Here is a 17587-nt window from a genome sequence, read left to right on the forward strand (position 1 = left end):
GGGTATAAATCGCACGAGTACTTTTTGTTCAGCTTAGAAATACTCTCTCTCTCTCTCTCTCTCTCTCTCTCTCTCACCCACACACACGAAAAAGGCTCAGATAGGCAGAAGCGACAGCCCCATGCAAAGGCAAAAAGAGAGCTCGGTCCAGTGAGACGTGACACCTTCAATTCGTTTCTACATACATGATTCCTTTTGATTATTATTGAATTGCCCCCTTTTTTTTTTCATTTTTCAAGAATTTTATCGACGGGTACTCTCTAAGAGAAATTCCTATCTAGACCCGTTTCTATAGATGGGGTAGAATTATAGTCATATAGCTATGTGAGACTTATGTGGAACTCTCAAGAGCAACTATTGAGATTGATCCGGTTCATATAAATGTGCATCATCAAGGAAAGACTTTTTCCGTTATTTAAATACTAGTTAAGCAGCTAATTAATAATCTATGTTTTTTTAATATAAATGTTCATTGTTGAGCATGTTTTTATTAATGTGTTGAATGCATAAAATATGTCATATATATATATATATATATATATATATATATATATATATTGATTCTTTTATATAACAACGATTCTAGTGATGATGGCGTCTAGCCACCCAATCATGCTGGGGGCTCCTAAAGTGCTTCATTTTGCTTCCTCCTTAAGCCATTTTCCAACCAATCACCATCATCTCCCTTTCTCTCTCTCTTCTTCAACTTTTCCAAATTGGTAAATGTCTATCGTTTTGTAGTAGCTCTTGCTTTTCCATACGGGGTAATAGACTATGGTTTTAGGAGGCACCGGCCCTAGGTGTTAAAAAAGAAAAATTAATCATAAAAAGACATGTCTCCTCGACGAAGAAATCAAGCAATCATTCGACTCATGCTTTTAGTATATGGTTCGCCTTTTGAGCAGGTGATTTAAAAGATCGATTATGTCATGCATATATTATTCATATTGATCCCTTAGGTGCATATGTTACACGCGTTGTAATTTACTAGCAAACTAACGCATTGTGATTCTATGAAGTTACGCCAATCTGAAAAATTCATTGCACTAAGGTGCATCATGGATTCTATCTAGGGATTAGTTCCCTATTGAAAATGCCTATGTTCTATACTAACATAATTTCAAATGAATGGGGCCTTGCATTCATTCTGCGATATGCACAATAAGGGCATGTGAGCTCTCTTTTTAGGAATGAGCATTTGATTTGATTCAGTCCCTTAATCGGTTTAGTGGTTAGTCCAATTCTAAGTCGATTCTAGGATGAATCGGTTAATTCCTCAAACCACCTCTTCCTCCTAAACTTGGCCTAATAACTCCAGTTTTACAGTAGGGAAAAAATGAATTCCAAGAAAAATTTCAGATTCATCACTCATCTATGAGATTATATAATCAAATTTTTGATTTTGCTATTGTTTTAGGAAGATTTAGCTAGTTAGAATTTCACAATTAATAATTTGGAAAACAAAAGATCGTATTATAAGGAAAAAAATAGAGAGAATCAGTCTTAAACCTTCTATCTAGGATATAATTTCAACTTTTGAGAAATTATTTTGGGCTAGTTGTTCAAACCTTAGCTACGCTCAATGCTACTTATACATGATAAATGTTATTGTTCATATTGAAAAAATTGTATCACATTCCATACAAAAATTAAATCTATGATCTTTAATACAACAAGAAACTTGATGTACATATGTAGGTCACATTATTCAACATTCAACACTCAACAAGAGTCCATCTTATCACAATCATAGCTCGATTTTGTGAATCTGCCTCAGCATTCACACAAAAAATTGTCATTATCCAATTAATATATGCACAAATTTTAGCACTACTTAGCATCGCCGTATGATTGATTTATACACCACGTTAGATACCTATACAAATGAGTGCATACCAATAAAGTTTGCAATATTTTTTTCCGAAGCACGTACAGAGCTGTCTTTTCAAAGGAGGGGTCCCATTGCACACGATTCCAAAGGCCTTTTGGGCTCCTTTTTATACCCCCGGAACCCCTCCCTTCACTTGCCATCGGCCACACAAAACCCTTCCCTCCTCAGAGACGTCATCTTCTCCTCCTGTGTCCTCCCCTCCATCTCCCTATCCTCCCCTCGAGAAAAAATATTCAAAAGAAGGAAAAAATTCAACTCCTCAGAAGAATTTTGGAAGCTCTTGCTTCTATCAGCTTGAGGTAAGTGAGCACGCACCCTCACTGTGTGTCTGTATCATGATTTGATACCACGTACTCAAATGCTTGTCTATATATCACAAGGTTTTGTAACTCGATCTTTTGTTCGATAGCTCAGTGTAGATTCTGCTTCTTGGGATTCACCAATTCATGCATGTTCTAGTTCGTTTCTTCTTTTGCCCTATCTCACTTGTTATTCCTAACATTCCCCTCTCTGCAGCTGATCTGAAGCCAAAGCTTTTTCTTGGAGATCAGAGAGAGAGTGAGAGAGATAATATGACAGCTTTTCTAAGCCAAAGCCTTGGTCTATCTCCATCTCTGAAAGCAATGGTCCATCATCATGAAGAAGCCAGGGTGGTGGTCGGCGAAAAGCAAGGCATCACCACCATTCTTGGATCTGAGCCTAAGCCTACCATACCCACCTCTTCATTGCGCCGGACTCTATCCGCTGATATGTCCTCCAAGAAGTGGCTCTCCCAAAATGGGTTGGTCTCCAAGAATGCTCTTGCCCATATTGCAGACTCATCTTCTTCCTCTGAAGAAGATGATGAAGAAGACAGCTATGAGGATAAGAGGAAGGAGAGTCGGGATCTGGAGAAGTCGAGCCAGTTCGATATCTGGAGCTCGATCATATCCCAGAAGCGCGAAGAGCCGTCCGTGCAGGCCCCGCCGCCGTATGTTCACCCTCTGGTAAGGCGATCTGCGAGTTCCTTGAGCGAGAAGAGCCTTGAGATCTGCACGGAGAGCCTTGGCTCTGAGACAGGATCCGACAGGTTCTCCTCGTGCCCAGCATCAGAGATGGGCGATCTCCCGGACGAAGATGACAAGGAGAGTGACACCGTGCTTCAAGATCTGGCAAAGCTGCAATCGCCGCAGGAAGATCAAGATCAACAGCTCCACTTCGCAAAGTACAGCAGTTACGCGGGGTTGGGCAAGAAAAGGCATCAGCCAAAGTCTTTCCCTCCGCCGCTCCCTTGGCTCTCTCGCTCTGACGGGGCCTCGCTCCGCATGCAAACCCATAGGGACAATGGGCGCTTGGTCCTCGAGGCCATCTCGATCCCTTCAGAGAAAAACTTCTGCGTGCAACGCCAGGATGGCCGCCTCCTCCTCACCTTCAACATGAACGGCGCTTTCAAGCATGTCGCTGATGGCAATGAAGCAGCAGGAGAAGGCGAGGAGGAACAAGAGGAGGTATTAGAACTCAACGAGGAATTCTTGGGTTTCGGCGAGAGCGACAAGAAGCAAGAAGAAGTGGGAGAAGATGAAGAAATGGTAGAGGTGGAGGAGGAGGAAGAGGAGGAGGAGGAGGAGGAGGAGGACAATGAAGAAGCTCCATCAAATATATTAGCCCGTGGGGATGTGAATAATGTCCATAAGATCGCAATTACGATGAAAAAGAAGCCCATGGATTTAGCTAATAGGAACACCGCATGGCCTAACAAGTTTAGTGGTAAGGAGGACAATGAAGAAGATGACCCAATCCTCCTTCCGCAGTCGCTTCCACTACTAGCTCAGGTGGCCCGAGTGGTCACTGAGCCGCCACCGCCGTCCTTCAATGCTTATGAGTACTTTTGGCGGACCAAATCCACGGTTGCTAGCGCCGCTGTGACCACGATAGTCAACCCAATCTGTAGTGACCAACAACAAACCCTTGCCCTTAAAAGCTACTCGAACAAGTACATCATCACGAAGAGCTTTGTTTCGAATGATCAGCAACATCAAGAACAAGAAGCAGATTGTTGGGCCTCTGGGGTTAAAAGTTGCAAGGAAGGCAGGAGGTCTCTTCTGTTCTGGGAGCCCCATTGCATTGCCACATCCTGAAAAACATAATTTGCATCCTTCCTTTTGTTCCCCTTGGGACTCTGATTTTCCCACTTTATTTCTCTTCTCACATCACAACTTTGTGCAGTCAAATAAGAGAAGAAAGAAGAGAGAAAGGGCACTTTGGCTTTGATTTCACGTAGATCAGAGAGAATCATGTGAATCATGTGTCGTCAGTTATAATACATAGCTTCTTTTTATCATGTTGTGTCCTTGTATTAACTAGAAAGATACAAAAGTCTTCAAACAAGATCTTGAGATCAATCTTTGACTTCAATAGAGACTTTCAAATATGTAGCTTGGCCCCTGATTATTATGATGTTCCTTTACTTTTGTGATTAATTTGCCTTTCTGTGACTCCTGGCCACTGGGGTTTTGACAGGCGTCGGTTTGTCCCAAACTAATGGTGATTTTTTTGGGGTTACATCATCCCCCACTTTTTCTTGATGTTTTCTTGTCGGTTAAGGGTGTGATGGATATTTTCTTTTGTCATCCACTAAAAATGAATTGCTTCATGAACAACCTGGTGGAAGCAAGTTGTCCCTCAAAAGAGTATTCAGTCATCCACACTGTTCAGTGGGATCGCGTTGCTGGAACGAAAAAGAAAAGGTGATTCTTTTTGTGGTGTGGAAGGAATAAGGCAAAAGCCATATACGTGGTTAACGTCTAAGAAGCTGTTCCAAGTAATATTTCACCGGATAAAATATGGGTCGAGTAATTCTAGGTATATTAGACTAGCTTATAAAGATGACAAAAAGATGTAACACCCTGTAAATTGGCTATTATATATAAGGTCATATTCAACATCTAACAGAAAGTCTTCGTATTCTCGACATGTCGTTTATGAAGATCTCTGTCCTTGCTTTGTTGCCCATAACATATAAGTCAATCAGCTGATTAATTGCCTTCTTTTTAATATAGTGTTGTATGTTAACCAACCAAATCGCTTTGATTTAATTTACAAATCAATCAAGGTCCCCAACCAAGGCTGGCTAGACGTCATGTGCCTATCCATTTTTTGCTGAGTTAAGGATTGTGATGAATAAAATAGAGAGCACCACAATATTCTATACATTATCAAGTGAAGAGTACAAGAGCTTAATTACGGGCCTTTCATGATAACTATCTAAGTATAATCTATTAGAGAAAACTCCCATAAATTTTGAAGTTGACAAAATTTTCTATTTAACTTTGATTGTCTCATAGAATTTTCATTCCTGATGTTTAAACAATCCTCAGCATTCACACGGAACCAAGTCAGACATAGACAAAACTCAATTCTTATTTTCCAAGATTCTCTTGTTCAGAGAAGAAGATCTCATTCTATTCACATCTTGACTTTCTTAGTTCATAGATACTTATTTGATTCAAAATGAAATTTGTGCGTTCATCTAAAAGGAAACGGATCCAGAATGAAATCATCTCAGATTCTACAACGGCTAGCAAATCTAGTTTGGATTCTACACCAAGAAATATTTGATTAACTTAATCTAATTGATTGGTGAATCAATCATGAATACAAGCTCTTTCCAACCAAAAAATCTCTACTTATGAAAACCAAGATCTCGATTGTATGGGCAATCAGAATCAAATGGTGATTATATCCTTATCACTTTTCGATCACTATATCTTCTTAACACAATGTTGTCCATCAGCCAAAAATGGAAAACAATCCTCTAGAAGCTATCTAATGGCTACTTTGAAAGTAAGGGAGTATATAAGGACACCATGGTGCTAAGGAGCAAAATATAGATGAGGCATAGAATCTATAATTCCAAAGTTTAAGCGAATTTTGATTATACACATGTCCTAGCGTGCTTAAACGATTGTGATTATGAGAGAAATACCAAAAAAATGACTTAGTGAGAAAGTGTGATTTACCATCGAGTATTTGCACTCAAAGTTATAATATCTTATTGATCATATAGTGAAATTCAATTAGAAGGCTGTCAGCATGAAGAGTGGACATAGGCTTGATCTAAACCAAATCATTATAGAATCTCGTGTGCAATCTCTCTTATCTTTATTCTCTTATTATTCTTGTTAAAGTTCATTGCACACTTATAGGCTATTCTTAAAGTTCATTCTACAGCATTACAAATTCTAAACCTTGTTCTAGAATCTAGAACTCATGCATACGGTGATCTTGATTTATTATATTCTGCTTTAATTAAGTCAACATTTTATTTTATCACTTATTCACCCCTTCTAGGTGATTTGAGCTAGCAACATCATAATCAATAAAGATCAATCAAGAAAAATATATAGAATCTTCTAAATATATCGATAACATCCTCCCTCAAACTCAAAGTTATTTGAAAGAGGTCAACTTGAGTTTGAAGAATATATTTAGAAAATTACCGGATGGATATGTCTTCATGAAGACATCAACAATTTGTTTAGTAGATGAAGTAGATATAAGTTGAATAGTGCCATGAAGAACGTGGCATCGGATGAAATACAGTCTTTTTCAATGTGTTTGGTGCATTTATTGAAAGCATCATTATGTGCTATTCTAGGTAGCACTTCGGTTGTCATAATAAATAATTGTTCCACTATTACAGTGCACTCTCATGTCTTCTTCCAACTATTGTAACCCTAGTAACTCCGATCTAATGTTAGTAAGAGCTTGATGTTCTACTTTTGTACTAGAGTGAGTGATAGTAGTATGTTTCTTACTACGCCATGAGATAAGTGAGTTGCCAAAAAATAAAATGGCAGCCTATAGTGGAGCAATGATCTTAAGGGTCACCATCCTAATCAATATCTAAATAAGTTGTCAACTGCAAGGTAGAATGAGCAAAAAAGCGAAGGTCAGGAAATAACGTACTCTTGATGTAGCGAAGAATTCGAACGATTGCAACAAATTGAGTAGTACAGGGTGCGGTCATGTACTAACAATGTGAAAAGCATAAGCAATGTTAGGTTTAGTATCAGTGAAATATACAATATTGCCGACTAGTTATCAATAGGGTATTGGATTCAAAAGACGAATCTCATCTTTGGTATCAAATTTGGCATTAGTCTCAATAGGAGTTGTAGCAAACTTTGTTGTTAGTGAGTCCAACTTGAGAAACAAGATCAATGACATATTTTTCTTATGAAAGATAATAACTAGAGGAATCTGAATTAACTTGCAAGCCTAAAAAGTAGCCAGGTCACCTAAGATATTTTATTTCAAATTGTTGAATGGCATATTGCTTCAGTTTTGAAATGCCAACATGATCATCATTGGTAATAACCTTGCCATCTACACATAAGAGCAGCATAATATATCCACGAAATGCATGTCAAACAAAAAGAGCATGTCATGAAGACTGGATTTGAAGCCAAGAGGTTTCATGATTGAGTTAAACTCAGAATATCATGTACAAAGAGCTTGCCTTAAGCCATATAATACTTGACATAATCGACACACTTCATTGGAAGGACGAGTGTATTTAGGGAGAACACCATATAAACTTTCTCAATGATATTACCATTCCCAAATACATTTTTAGGATCCATATAGAACAAAGACTAGTGCTGAATCGCAGCAATGGCAAGCAAACTATTAACAGAAGTAAGGATTGCAACAGGAGCTGAAGTATACTCATAATAAATTTCATTTTCCTTAGTGAAACCTTTCACCATTAACCAAGATTTGAAACATTCCACAGTACCATGTGTCTTTCTTTTAATCTTATATACCCATTTACTACCTACAAAGAATTTACTGAAAGTAAAATCAAACAAATCTCATGTATGAAAATTTTCTGAGACCTACAACTCATATGCCATTTCTTGCTCCTAAAGAGAATTCATACTAGCTTCTCTACATGTGTGAGTTTCTGAAAGTGAAGTAATGATCGAGTAAAAATGGTAATGACGAAGTCAAATAGAAGGTTGACTTGCTCTTGTGAAACAATAGACAAAGGATGATAGATTGTTAGCTAGTGAATAATCTGTGGATGGAGTAGATACATCAAAAGCTACTAAGGTGGTATTGCCAAAAGGATTGACATCAAGATTAGAAGAAGATGACATTTCTAGAGAGGAAGATTCACAATTGGATGAAGATGTGAGATCTTCTAGGAATAAATCAACCATAGTGTTAGTGAAGAGGGGAACATGATCCGATGATTTGAAGGGATGAAAATATGATAACGTCACATAATCCCAAAAGGTAACATGAAAAGACATACGAAAACAGTTAAAAATAGGATCACATCTATACCTTTTTTGCTTAATGCCATACCCAAGGAAACAACACTAACAGGCATAAGGTTCTAATTCAGTCCATTCATGCGGAAGAAAATGTACAAACAAGTACACAAAAGACTCGAAGAAGATTATAATTGAAAACACTACTATGCAAGCGCTCATAGGAGAAATGTTACCTATGATAGGTGACAAAATACAATTAATAGTGTACGCATTAGTAAGACAAGCCCTCCCCAATTCTGTTTTGGACAAAAGGTGGAAATTAGAAAAAGTGTGTATGACATCTAAAATATGCTTATGGTTACGTTCTGTTCAACCATTTTGTTGGGAAGTTCCTAGACAATAACAATGAACAATATTACCATTTTGGTAGAGGATTTTAAAAAAGTTGATGTCTCCATATTCCGTGGCATTATTAGTACGAAAAGTTATGATATTTTGAGAAAAAATTGTTTTTATCATGAAAAAAATTCATAGTAGATACAAATAAGTTCAAATCAATTCTTCATAAGATAAAATAAAGTATAATAAAAATGATCAACCATAAATTACAAAATAACGAGAGTCTCCAATAGTGGGGGTTGGAGATGGACCCCAGGTTTTAGAGTGAATTAGATCAAAGGAAACCTGAGAAACAAATTTACTAAGATCAAACAACGAGGCATGTTTTTCCAATTTACAAGGTAGACAATCAAAATATGTATCATCAATAGAACCTGAATGACTTCTTGAAAAAAAAAGTTATAAATCTAGTTTTTTTATTGTAAAAATATAAATCTAGTTAAAGAAGCATGATCTAATCGGGAATGCCAAATTTTAGTGCCAAGTTTTAAATGACACTGTGGTAACACAATTAGCAAAAGAATTGGGAATATTGAAGGAAATGACTCAAAGAGGCACCCCACTTTACAGCCAATTGCGATAGCCTATCCTATTCGTGGACCTACACATGACAACCATAAAAGAGAAGTGAATGTCAAAATCAATTTCACACAATTCTTTTACTGAAATCAGATTTATGGAGAATTTAGGAAGTTTAAATGTGTTAAGTAAGAATAATGTAAATATTGAAATGTTTCCTACATAGCTGACTTTCATTTGGGAACTATTATTACCTATGTGAAGAATGAGTGCATATGAAATGAATGATTTTAATTGAACAAATTAGAATTTGAAATCATATGATTGTAGCAAGCAGATTTAAAAACCACGAATCAATAGTTTTATGAAGAAATAGACATAGCAAAAAGGACAAAGGAGCTAGAAGTACCAAATTTTTGAAGAATGAAATAAAGATCCTTTAAAGAGAAAGTGACAGACATTTTATTAAAGAGACCTCTATGATAGTAGCAATGGCAAATGAACTTGCATGTGGACCTTGGTTTTGGGGATGGTTGTCCATCCCTCTATGTTGCATAGGTCATAGCCGATGACAATTGGACATTGAAACTATGTCTGACCAATTAGTTCCTAAAGTATTTCAACGTGTTGAGTCCATTTTTTGCCTTATTCTCTCCATGTGTGCTCTTTAGGTACTAGTTTCTTTACATTCCTTGTCCAATCTACTGTGTTGAAACAAATAAAGTGCATATTATGGCCACGAACTTGTTGGAAAGTGCCTGAATTGGTCAGATATAGTCTCGAAATCGATCGGACCAGTTTGACTAAATCATTTAATGTCAAAGTTTGGTTAATGTTGGTCAACAGTAAATCCACGCCATTCAACAATCAATGGTCAAAGGCTAATGTAGATCGATGACGTAACAATATGCTAATGTGGCAAGGGCTAACATGGGAAGCTAACATGGCAGACTGACGTCAGCTTAATTGGGGCTATCGGGCACATGAAAAGCACGTTAGCAATGGCGTTAGCGATGGAGAAGCAATTGGTGCATGTAGACATAGCACGCATGAGGACACATAAATCCGACATACAGGGTGTGTGAGAGCGTGTGAGATAATGGACGGCGACATGGTCACCAAGATCTGTCTGTTAGAGGATGGTGATGCTTATGGTGGTGCTTATTTTCCAAAACAAGCACCCGAAGGCGTCACAAGAGCACTTTATTGCAACAAGCTTGGTGGATTCCAAGCGTGACAGCACATGAAGTTGCATTCGGCGGCTGTTTGCAATGAATTTTTAAGACTTGGTTTGTCTGTGGGTGGCAAATCTAGTGGTGGTGTTTATTTTGTCAACAATGCCAAATGGCTACAGAAGGTTGCAAGCTAGCAAAGAAACACAGCCAATGCGGTTGGCATTGTTATGAAATAGACTTAATAGGCGCTTTCTCAAAAAACAATAAAGCTATGGTACCAAATTAAGAATTGTGATGAAAAAGAGAGAAACATAATATTTTATACATTATCAAATCAAGAGTACATAGGCCTGTTTATGAGTTTTACATGATTACTATCTAAAGTAGTAAAATATTAATTACAATCCATCAAGACCAATCAAGAGAAATATACGAAATCTTCTAAATATATCTCTAACATACCGCATATGCACTCCGATTCACTTACCTTGCACTTTTTCATTTTTGGCAATATGTATTCGTCATGTATCCCATGATTTCTTTGGAACGGTCCAAAACCTCTTAAACCATGTGATCAATCGACACCAGAGTACAAAATCTCTAACCCTCCATTAATTTCACACAAAGCTGGAGTCAAAGAGTTCGAAATCTCTCATATTAGGTAAATGGGAAATTGCATTCAAACATTAGTACCATAGTCCTATACATCAGCATTGAATTATAAATAATTTTCAGGACGAGACGGGATTCCAGATTAAATGGTAACGGCGGTCTACGATACAAAAATTCATGCAAATGCTTCTTTTCCTCTTTTTCATCAGCACGGGGTATCTGAACATTTCGACTCGACTGATCCCTGCGATTCACCCGAGCTAGCGGACCGGAGCTCGCTCGTTTCACGTGGGCCGAATTTATCTGTTTCCGAAATTGGGCCTCTGCGAGGGGGCCCGATGCGCGGCATTATGAATTGGGCCGAGGAAGCCCACGTGGCGCAGGAGGAAGCCCGAGCACGAAACGACGCGTAGCTTCTGCGAACTGAGCATCGTCTTCTCCTCTCTCTCTCTCTCTCTCTCCCTCTGTGTGTCTCTCTCTCTCTTTCTTTCCGGGGTGCGTTGCGACGGCGATCGAATTGAATCCGACGCCGAGAGGGCGAGCGCGGCGGCGATGGGGGAAACGGCGACGCCGGACGACGATTTGCTGCTCAAGACCTTCTTCGCCGAGGTCAGCGAAGTCGAGAGGGACAACGAGGTCGCCAGGTCTCTCTCTCTTCCCCGCAAAGTTGCTTGCTTTTCTTCCTTTTCTTGTTCTTGTTCTTGTTCCTTCTTTCTTCTCGAAGTTGCACCCGCTTCGTTGCTGCGATTTTTAGCTTGGTTACTGGATTCTCAGTGGTTGCGCGGTCGAAAATTGAGTTGGGTATTCGGTTATTGGGCCAAAGGGAATACATTTTCATCTGATTCGAGCGAATCTCGAGCGGCGATTGCTTTTTTCCTTTTCTTGTTCTTGTTCTTGTCCATTCTTTCTTCTGGAAGTTGCACCCGCTTCGTTGCTGCGATTTTTAGCTTGATTACTGGATTCTCAGTGGTTGCGCGGTCGCAAATTGAGTTGGGTATTCGGTTATTGGGCCAAAGGGAATACCTTTTCATCTGATTCGAGCGAATCTCGAGCGGCGATTGTAGTTCGTTGAATTTGCGAGTTCGAGGATTGATTTGAGGAGAGAGGCGAATGGGAGGGTGTTGAGTCTGGCTGTCAAGGCCTATGTTTCTGGGGAATCGGCGTCCTTGTGATCTCGTCGAAGCGTGAGATGAGCTGAGCTGCTGCTGCTTCAGCTAATCAGTTGAATGAGGGTTGCGCTGGGTGGGGCATAAGCAATGATGGGGAGTTAGTACCTTGATTTGATACGTTTGTTGGAAACCATGTCAGATTAATTTGATTCTGACTGAATTTACGCAGAAAGAATTCACTCAGGCGTGGTCCTGCGGAGTTAGAAACTAAATAATATGAACGATTATAAACATGAAAAAAAAAGAGAGCTTCTTTTGGCTAGTGCGATAGCGGCATAACCTGTTGCAGAGTTTAGATGCGGAGATTATTATGTGCTTCGTGCATGGAGAGATGGACATAGCTTAGTTTTAGTTTTGTGCCTGGAAAAGTTTTGCTTCCTGAATTTTACTCTGGGATCTCTGATCAATAAAAGCTCAGTGAAGTTTTTAGAGATGCAGCTTTTTGAGAAACTATATAAAGTGAAGGAGCTTATGAATCAACTAGCAAGAGGGATTCTGGGCTTTGGACCGAAAACTTGAACTCATCATTGTCAAATGCTGTTAGCAACCTTCCGACTGCAACTGGAGATATCATATTCAAGAAGAAAGTTAATTTAAAATCCCCACCTGCAAAGGAAGTAAAAAGTGGACAGAACATCTCCTTTTGGATAGCTTCCATACGATAACAGGATCTTAAGATTATTGAATGTCCCACAAGAATCTAGACAAAAACAACCTATATTATCCTTTGACCCCCTGTAATATGGTGATTTCATCAAGGGATATCACTTCGCAAAAGAAAGGTCATTGCGTTCAATTTCTTATTACTAGATGAAAGGCCCTTGTCCTTTTCTTTTTGTTGAATCTTCTGTTTGTTCAGGCTTCACATGAATAATTTACTGAACTGTCACTGCTTGTTTTGATGAGTCTTCATTATTCTCTTGACGTATTCTTTAATGCTCATGGGAAAAATAAAATTCAGGATCCTTTCATGCTTCAAGTTGAATCCGTTTGAGTATCTTAATCTACCCTTTGACTCGTCACCTGAGGACGTGAAAAAGCAGTATCGTAAGGTATCCACTTTTACTTTTCTAACAATGATTATCTGTCTACTTTTGATTGCCTAAGCTCTAACACAAGTCTGTCATTTGACTCCTGTCATTCTCAGTTGTCTTTGCTTGTTCACCCTGATAAGTGCAAACATCCACAAGCGAAGGAAGCATTTGGAGGTAATAGTTCCATTGCTTCATTTTTGGGGACCTGTACTTGGATTAATCAAGAATTATATCTGATGACAATAGGAAATGCTTTGAACTTTCCAAGTATGAAATCAAGGCTTAGCGGTCCTATATTGTAATGTTCCTTAGATTAGATATTTTTAGGGACTTAAGACCTTAAGTCATGATGTTGTTCGCGTCGCTCCAAATAAAACAGGAACAATCAACAGACAAAAGCATTTCCTTTATTCTTCTTTTGCTTGGGTTGAAAAGGTGAATGCAGGGATTTGTTGTCTAGAGGAGAGTAAATATTGTCATTGGTGGATTGATGTAATATACTTGGACTTGTTTAGAAGGAAATGCTCTTAAAGCACGGGGTATCACTTTGAGATTGGACTTCTGAAAATGGCAAACCCTATAAGAGAGGTGATATTGAGCAAGGAAACATGCAAGACTGAGTTCTATGGTGGATAAATTGGGGTTTCATGATTTACATCTGTCTTCTGTCTAATTAACTGTTTCCAATAGATATCTGAGTTCCTGCATTGAGAAGGGCACTTAAAGAATTATGTTCCTTTGAACTGGATTATTTTTCTGCATGAGGAACTCCATATTGTTAGAAAGTTCACACTTTTAAGTGACTGACTTATCTGACCAAACTGAAAAAAGGCAGCTGATTTAAGTTTCACCTGTGTCTGCACCTATGTCTGCATTGGCATTTTATGGAGGTGACTTTTAGAGATTATTTAGCCATAGTCTGGCTTGTTCAGACTAGATACTGGCAGATTGTTAGTGTTTAACTAGAACTTCTCTTTAGGGGGCTGAGGTTCAACTAGAGTGAAAGTAGGGTCTATTTTTGTGGGCAGTACATTTTGCGTGTTCTTATCAAATTGAAATTGATGAGCTACTTGTTCTGCTAGCCTTAGTCACTAGGCCATGACCACCGGTGATAAATAAAATGAGATATGAGTTGGAGCTATCAGCCCTTATTTTTCCTTTTTTCTGGGAATAGGACTTAGTTAGTTGCTGAGATGAGATGAAGTCCAATGCAAGCATCAATAAACGGCTTAGTGGTACAATTCTTGAACTTTGATGTGCTTTGTCTGGTGTTACCCATATTCTGCTCAAAGACACAACAAAAAAGTGAGAAATTATGAAACTTTTCATCGGTCTGGGTTTGTTTTCTTTGAGTTAAGACTTGAGAGTGTATTCATAAGCATGTGGAGACTTTTAGATACATCAGCCATGATGTTAGTTATTAAATTGTAGTGTTTGCTGGTTGGTGGGATGCAGAATATATCATTTCATTCTCAGCTAGCTTGGATGACACCTCTTTTTTATTTTTCTACAAATGGATCTAATTTCCTTTTGGTGGTTTTTTTCTGAGCAGCTTTAGCCAAAGCCCAGCAACTATTACTTGATCAACAGGAAAGAGACTATATTCTTTCTCAAGTTATGGCTGCTAAAGGTCAGTATAAATAATTATTTTGGTTTATAATTCTTTCTAAGCATGCTCATTTGTCCACATGGAATCCTTTTCAAATAAGTAAATTTTGCTGTGCTAACATGAACTGAAATTTATTGGTTCTGGATCGTGTGATCACCTGGAATCTTTTTTCCTTATTTATGAGCAAATGGATCATATTTTGCATGTTTCATGCATTTAATGCAATTTATGGGTAAGTGACATCTGGCTATAGTATGTTCTTTCGTGTTATGTATTAAAGGTTCCTTTGGTATTACACTGCTGCCTAATAGATTTTATTACTTCCAATATTATGGGTTTTTCAAAATACTGAATTTGCAACTGCAGACGAACTTAGAGCAAAAAGGAAGAAACAGTTGAAGAAAGATACAGCTTCTAAGATTAAATCTTTGGTTGATGAGGTATGTCTTTTCCCACTTGCATATGCTTGAAATTTTACTACACCACTTCAGAGAAAAGATGCACTCAGTATGAAACTTCTTGATTTAAACTTGACAATATGGTTTCTTCCATTTTTTTCATATATTTTGGGGATGAAATTCTTTTAGTTTCTTTTTCCTTTTAGTAATTTATTGAAAGAATACTTGATCAACTACAAAATCGAAATCTTCTGACTCACCGTTTCCCCCCAAATCTGCCGCTTCTTGTTCTAGCTGGATAATTTCACAGAGTGGTTTGTGTCTTTCATATGGTGCAGGGAAAATATGAACAGATTCATGAACGATCAGAGGAGTTTCAGCTAGAACTGAAATTGAAGGTTCGAGAGATACTAACAGAACAAGAATGGAGGCGTAGGAAAATGCAGATGAGGGTATGTGTGCTGCTCTTCCCCAGCCTTGTGCTCATGCACTAGAATCTTTTTCCTTCTACCGATGCCTTACTTTTGGTTGATTTCTTTAGATATCAGAAGAGGAAGGTAGATTGAAGAAGGATGAAGAGGAACAGAAAGAGATGTGGAAAAGAAAGCGGGAGCATGAGGAACAATGGGAAGGAACAAGAGAACAACGGGTTCGCTTTCTTTACTTTTAAACCTACTATTGTAGTTTCGATACATGGGGCTTGCACCGAATGCTTATTTTTGCTTGGAACCTCATGAGTAGGTCTATTTAGATCTATAGGTAATTCAATTATGGGAGTAATTTGATTGTAGAATTATCCTGTGACAAATCAATTTTGTATGATCTCCAGAATTAGTCTTTTGTTACTCTACCATCCTAAAGAAGCTGGCTTTTCTAAGAGCTAATATGGCAATTGCTGGTGCATGAATGCTTGCAGTGCGGGCTTCTGTGCAGCCCGGAATGTTTTTTTTGGTGACTCAGTGGTTGATCTCTGGAAGATATTCTGTTTTAGTTTCACATTTTGTATGGTGTAATTGCTTTCACAAAGAGATAAGGCATCAACTTTTACATCATTTCTACTGTCTTAATTTTGCATTGCTGACTTTGAATGAAATTGGAAGGTTTACTAGCTTCTTCCTATATTAAGAATATAATTTTCTCTGTGGTTCTTCTGAATTGCCAGGTTTCAAGCTGGAGGGATTTCATGAAGTCTGGAAAGAAGGTGAGAAGATATCCTGAGACTTGTTATATTTAGTGTTCCATGATTCACTTGTAGCTTAGAGTGAGCTGACAACATAAAATTATATTCTAGCTCTTGCTGCGGTTGCATCCTTACTAGTGTTATTGGTTCATGCCCATGCGACACTAGGAAAAATATGACCCTATCAGGACCGTTCCTCGATCCTCCCACTCTCTGGGACCTACTTTCATCATGAGGGGGGCCTTTTTGATAGACCTTCTAAACGTATTGTGCAGGTTAAGAAAGGAGAAACTCGACCTCCGAAGCTCAAGACGGAGGACCCTAATAAATCTTACGTCCAGAGGCCCGTGAAGCGGGGCTGACCGATATCATCAGCTGCAGTAACTTGGATCTTTCAAACCCAAAATGAATTTCCCAGAAGATCGTTCGGACTATTAGATATGGGGCTTCCTCTAGCTCCTCCTCAGGAGAGGGGCTTGTCTGTGGGGTTGGTGCATGTACTTATTCTTCATTGAAGAGGTTCCCTGTGGCTTTGTCTTGAACGAATGAATCTTTTGGCATATGTTTGTAACCTTTTTAAGTGAGTCCTTGAGGTGTAGCTATGATCATCTTCGATTATATGAAGAATGGGTCTTCATTCTGGCAATTAGCTTAAGTTATTATGAAGTTAGCAACTTTTCTGTCACAGAAAAGTAGGTAAGTACTAGTACGAAAGTAAAATTTTCGTTTACCGTGATTAGTTACTATATTGAAAAGGTGAATATGTACTTAATAGCATCAAAGTGTTTCTTATAAGAATCGACTATTAACTCTGCATTAGAAAGGAAATTCTTTGCAGTTAATTTCTCAAAGTTGACTGGAGTAGATGGAAAATTTTGAGTTTGACCCTGTTAGCTACTTTTTATTTCGCCCATTTGTCACTTTTCATGTATGATTTTAAATTTTGACATAGTAACTTATTTATGAGAACAGTCCATACTCTTCTTTAGTTGCTAACATTCGTATATGATGAGTAGCCTTTTTCTGATGTGAAATGATTTAAAATTTCTAGTAAGTAATTTTTAAACATGCAAATTAACATTTTCAGTGACTTCGATTATGGCCAAATGAAATTGACTAGGAAGTTCACAATTTTTAGGCACACTCCAGTAACTTGAGAAAACATTTAACTAGTGCGTATTTGATAACGATTCTATTTCTGGGAATAGATTCTGATCAGAAATATTTTTTTTATTCCGTTATCGGAATAAATTTATAAGCTTTTTAAACCGTTTGGTAACTGTTTAAAATTTCTAATTCTGGAATAGAATTATGTTTGGTATTGTGCTTATTGATTTT

General features: G+C 38.1%; 2 protein-coding genes across 2 annotated transcripts; both read left to right on the forward strand.

Moving 5' to 3' along the window:
* Nucleotides 1-2039: 2039 nt before the first annotated feature.
* Nucleotides 2040-4350, forward strand: LOC104421356 (protein FAF-like, chloroplastic). Its single transcript, XM_010033266.3, has 2 exons — nt 2040-2190; nt 2408-4350. The coding sequence occupies exon 2, from the start codon at nt 2464-2466 to the stop codon at nt 4006-4008; it is 1545 nt and encodes a 514-aa protein (XP_010031568.2). The 5' UTR covers nt 2040-2190; nt 2408-2463; the 3' UTR covers nt 4009-4350.
* Nucleotides 4351-11308: 6958 nt separating this feature from the next.
* On the forward strand, nt 11309-17065 carry LOC104421358 (J domain-containing protein spf31). The gene is made up of 9 exons (XM_010033267.3): nt 11309-11503; nt 12990-13080; nt 13176-13236; nt 14615-14692; nt 15038-15111; nt 15408-15521; nt 15611-15718; nt 16232-16270; nt 16525-17065. The coding sequence occupies exons 1-9, from the start codon at nt 11412-11414 to the stop codon at nt 16609-16611; spliced, it is 744 nt and encodes a 247-aa protein (XP_010031569.1). The 5' UTR covers nt 11309-11411; the 3' UTR covers nt 16612-17065.
* Nucleotides 17066-17587: the final 522 nt, after the last annotated feature.

The sequence above is a fragment of the Eucalyptus grandis genome, chromosome 10 (assembly GCF_016545825.1).
Source record: "Eucalyptus grandis isolate ANBG69807.140 chromosome 10, ASM1654582v1, whole genome shotgun sequence".
Lineage (NCBI taxonomy): Eukaryota > Viridiplantae > Streptophyta > Magnoliopsida > Myrtales > Myrtaceae > Eucalyptus > Eucalyptus grandis.